Consider the following 4,833-nt stretch of genomic DNA (forward strand, 5'->3'; position numbering starts at 1 on the left):
TGCAGAACAGATTATCCGGGAGGCTGGGCTCTATGAGGAGAAATGTGGGGTCAAGATTGGTAGAAGATCTATCAACAATTCTACATTATGCAGATGATGCAACCCTCCTTGCTAAACTGAGGAGGACCTGAAGCGCTTGCTGCAGAGGGTCAAGGACTGAAGCCTCCAGTATGGATTGAGGCTCAATGTCAAAAAGACAAAGATTCTCACCACTGGACCAATTGGCAGCATCAGGATGGATGGTGAAAAGATTGAGATTGTTCACAGCTTCGGTTTGCTTGGCCCCATAGTCAAAACTCTCGGCATCAGTAGCCAGGAAATTAAAAGACATATTGCCATGGGAAAGTCTGCTGTTAGGGATCTCTCCAAAGTACTAAAGAGCAATGGTGTCTCTCTGGAGACTAACGTATGTCTTATACAGGCCATGGTCTTTGCAATCACTTGCTATGTGTCAGAGAGTTGGACAATGACTAAGGAGAATAGAAGGAGAATTGATGCCTTTTGAGCTGTGGTGCAGGAGAAGAGTATGGAATGTACCATGGACTGCCAAGAAAACAAACAGATTCATCCTAGAGAGGGTTAAACCAGGCTGCTCCTTGGAGGCAAGGATTATGGGACTTCTTTTGACGTACTTTGGACATGTTGCAAGGAGAGACAGGGACATCATGCTTGGGAGGGTGGAGGGACAGTTCGGGAGGGGAAGACCCTCTATGAGGTGGATTCATTCGGTGACTGGGGTAATCGGGATGGGTGTGTTAGAGGCAGTGCGATGGACACAGGATAGAGCAGGATTTAGGGCTGTCGTACATAGAGTTGCTATGAGTCCCAAGTGACTCAATGGCACATAACAACAACAAACAACAGTTCTATTAAGTAAGGTCCATGCATTTGGGCAACTTGTCTGTTTTTCAGAAAAAGTATTTGCCATGAATAAGTTCTTTATGGCACAAAATTCTTTCGTGTAATCAACATGCTTTGTTTCTAACGCCAAGTCTATATTTCCCAATATTTCCAAACAAAGAATTAATCTTTGTTTCCAACTTTTGCATTCCAATCACCAGTTAATTATTATTGAATCTTGATTACATAACCAATATTCAATTTCTTAACCTTTTGCTTTAGAGGTTGGTGTGTAAATTTGAATAACAGTCATATTAATAAGTCCTGTATGCAAATAGATATTATTCTATTACTAATAACAATTTACTTCAGGATAGGTATTGAAATCTTTTTTTTTCCAATGAATGTGATGACATTCCTCTTCAATTTGTCATTTCTGGTGCAATTGACCATATAATTGTTTGATTCAAACTATACATGTATAAATATATCCTTATATACTTATATATATACATGTATACACACATTTGCCTGTATGCATTCATACATATAGCTACACATTTCTTTTTGGTTGCTTTGGTTGTTGTTTAAAAATTATACATAACACAGCAATTAATATAACTCCTTATTTTTTGTACATTTAATTGATATCATTTATCTTCATTTAAAAAAATACTGGTTTGTTTACAAAGTTCATATACATTGTGTTTGATACTATTCTTCATTCACATTGTGTTTCATACAGTCATTCCCATACATTATGTTTTATAAATTAATCACTATTGCTCCTTGTCCATCATTTCCCTGTCTTTTCAGGTCCCCGCTGGATCATTCCTATTTGCTTCACCCTCTCCCTCCATCCACCCAAATCTACAACCCCATGGTTTCACTTCTACCCATCCTTACCCCCTGCTTCCACTCCTACCTCCATTATTTTGTGTTATTGTTATTAAGTCTCATATACGTGTTTAGAGACCCTGCATTTCAGGAACCATTGTTGTTAAGTGCTGTTGCATAGACCCAGGTGCATGTAGAGTTTTCTTGGATGTGCTCTTTATGGAAGCACATCATGTTTCCTCCTGCTGGATAGGTTTTAATGACCAATCTTTTAACCTTTTGGTTAGTAGCTGAGTGTTTAACTCTTGCACCACCCGTGCCCCTTACGAGTAATCATAAGCTCTTAAGAGTGCTCTTTTCTCTCTAAATCTTTTATTTGAGATAAAAAACTATCATTAAAAATTACAGGAGAAGCAATGATTTTGAAAAATTCTACATAACTTTGGAGAGACAGCAGAGTATTATGCTAAGTAAACTAACTCCATATCATAAGGATAAATACTGCATAAGACCAGTATTATAAAAATAGAAGGATAACTGGGTGGGGGGGAAGATGTGGAAGCAGAGGGGTGAGAGTGGGCATTGGGAAATCACGAAGTCACAAAGTCTGTCGGTGGAAATAGGGGGTTAAGGAAAATGGAAAGCTGGTAGGGACCTGAAAAGATGGAGTAATGGTGGACATAGTCCAATGGTGATTAGTTTTATAAAACACATTGGGTAAGAATGATTGTATGAAACACAGTGTGAATGAAGAAAAGTGTGGAACACAATGTGTACGAGTTTTGTATGCAAACCAACATTTTGTTTTTGGTTTTTTTTTACAATTCTTGAAAACATTTTCTTGGCCTTTTGGATAGAAACGGGAATTTATTTGCCAGGAAGGATGATCCCATCATACTTCTGCTGGAACCAGCGCATGGCCTCTTCTTTGCTGATTCTGTGTTTGGCCCCAATGCAGCCTGTCCTGCGCTTCTTGTCTGCAATGCTGAAACCTGGCCTACCCAGCACCACATAGAAGTCCAGGCCGTAAATACCGATACTGGGGTCATATTTGATCCCAAGATCAGTGTGCTCCTGGATCCCAAAACCAAAGTTTCCAGTATCTGAGAAGTAATATTTTCTTAACTCATATTCCCGTACCTTTAGACCTTTCTCCAAGATTTCCTCTGCCTTGGCCCCTGGGACTGTGCAGTGGACAGCAATTTTTTCATTTCTCCTAATACCAAAGGATCTGACGGTGTATCTAGCTTTGTAGAACACAGGAGTCTGGCCTGCGAGCTGCTCCAACACCTTGGCGGCCCGGGTCAGCTTGTCTCCACTCTCGCCTACACAGATGTTGAGGCAGAGCTTGCGGATGCGCAGCTCCCGCATGGGGTTCTCTTTTACGCCTTGATCCTGCGCCATGATGGAGAACAGGAAGAGCCATAATTTTTTTTTTTTAAAAAGGGGGACAAAAAAATTGCAGGAGATAAGAGGTAGGTAGGTGGGGGAAGAGGCACAACAACATCTCCAAAAGAACTCAGAGAGCCATGTGCCTGATTAATGTATGGAAATATGTTCACTCAAAATGGTCATTTTGCTCCTTTGACATTGTTATTGTTGTTATGTGCCATCGAGTCGCTTGCGACTCATAGCGACCCTGTGTACAAGAGCTCTAAATGCTGTTCTATCCTGTGCCAACCTAGCCATCTCAAACACACTTATTCCCACCGTTCCAGTCACAGAATCGATCCATCTCATCAAAGGTCTTTCTCTCCTTTGCCGCCCCTCCACTCTGCCAAACATGATGTCCCTCTCCAAGGATCAGTCCCTCTTTGCAACATGCCCAAAATATGTCAGACGAAGCTTCAGAATCCTTGACTCCAGGGAACACTGTGGCTTCACCCTCTCCAGGACAAACCTGTTTGCTCTCCTAGCAGTCCATGGTATGTTCAACACTCGTCTCCAGCACCACAGCTCAAAGGCATCAATCCTCTTTCTATCAACCCTATTCACTGCCCGACTCTCTGATGCATAGCACATAATTGTGAAGACTATAGCCCGGATCAGGCGCACCTTAGTCTCCAGCCTGACATCGTTGCTCTTCAGTACTCTAGAGCAGTCCCTCACAGCCTTTAACATTACATTTACCGAATTAAGAACAGAGCTGAATCTTTCACTTTCTGACCATTTGTTCAATTATTTGCAACATGTCTTAGTTAATGAGAAGTAAAGTGGTACATTATTAACATTATCAACAGAGGCTACATGTTTAAAATACTATGATCAGTTTACAGCAAGACTGAAATACTGGGAAGTATTTAGTAATGTTCATTTTCTGTGGATGCTACACTGGTTTTTCTTATTTTGTTAGCTCTTTTCGTCAAAGACATTGAAATAGCAAGTTTTGTTCAAGAACTTTTCAAAGATATACTAGAATGTCAGTTTCAGCAGGATAGAGCTGTGAACCCATAGTACATAGTACAAGACATTTTCAGGAACAGACCTGACAGCTTAGCTATATACATACTTATCTATATACACACTTGTTATATTTTGTTTAAAATTACTACATTAATGATATAGACATCTGATTTTCTTTTTCAGGAGCCAACTTAGCATTAATAAAAGCTGTTTAAATTTCTATATAATTACTTGCTTAATTAAATTCTCCAACCAGACAGATATTTTCAAAGGTATTTTAAAATACTCAATTCTTTGGCATTGTTACTACAATTCTGTAGGCTAAAAATAGACTGATATCAGTTTACAGTCTTCTAATCCTTAAGAGAGGAAATGGATTTCTCATTATTTCCTCTAATTATTTTAAATTAGTCATCACCATAGCAACCTACTACACAATTTACTTCACTAGTTTAAGTACCATTTGAAGTAATTTTATAAATGATTTGAGCTCCAAAGACATTGAAGAAATATGGTTCTCACCAAATTCTTTTTTTAAAAAATTATTAAATTTTATTAGTTTTAATGAACATTTACAGGGATTTGGGGTTTTCATTCCTTCATTGCTGCACCATTCTCTCTACCCTTCTCCCCAGTTTGTTCTTCTTCCCCTGCCCTCCAAATGTCTGTTTTAATTGTCCAATTGCCACAGTGCTTGTCAAAGCCAGTTCTGATTAATCTCCTTTGTCAGTGTGTCCTTTGCCATTCCCTATC

General features: G+C 39.4%; 1 protein-coding gene across 1 annotated transcript; it reads right to left on the bottom strand.

Moving 5' to 3' along the window:
- Positions 1–2,544: 2,544 nt before the first annotated feature.
- On the bottom strand, positions 2,545–3,081 carry LOC102848996 (60S ribosomal protein L11-like). Its single transcript, XM_006895649.1, has one exon. The coding sequence runs from the start codon at positions 3,079–3,081 to the stop codon at positions 2,545–2,547; it is 537 nt and encodes a 178-aa protein (XP_006895711.1).
- Between the last annotated feature and the right edge of the window lie 1,752 nt (positions 3,082–4,833).

The sequence above is a fragment of the Elephantulus edwardii genome, unplaced genomic scaffold, assembly GCF_000299155.1.
Source record: "Elephantulus edwardii isolate Elephantulus edwardi_28Jun2011 unplaced genomic scaffold, EleEdw1.0 scaffold00172, whole genome shotgun sequence".
NCBI lineage: Eukaryota > Metazoa > Chordata > Mammalia > Macroscelidea > Macroscelididae > Elephantulus > Elephantulus edwardii.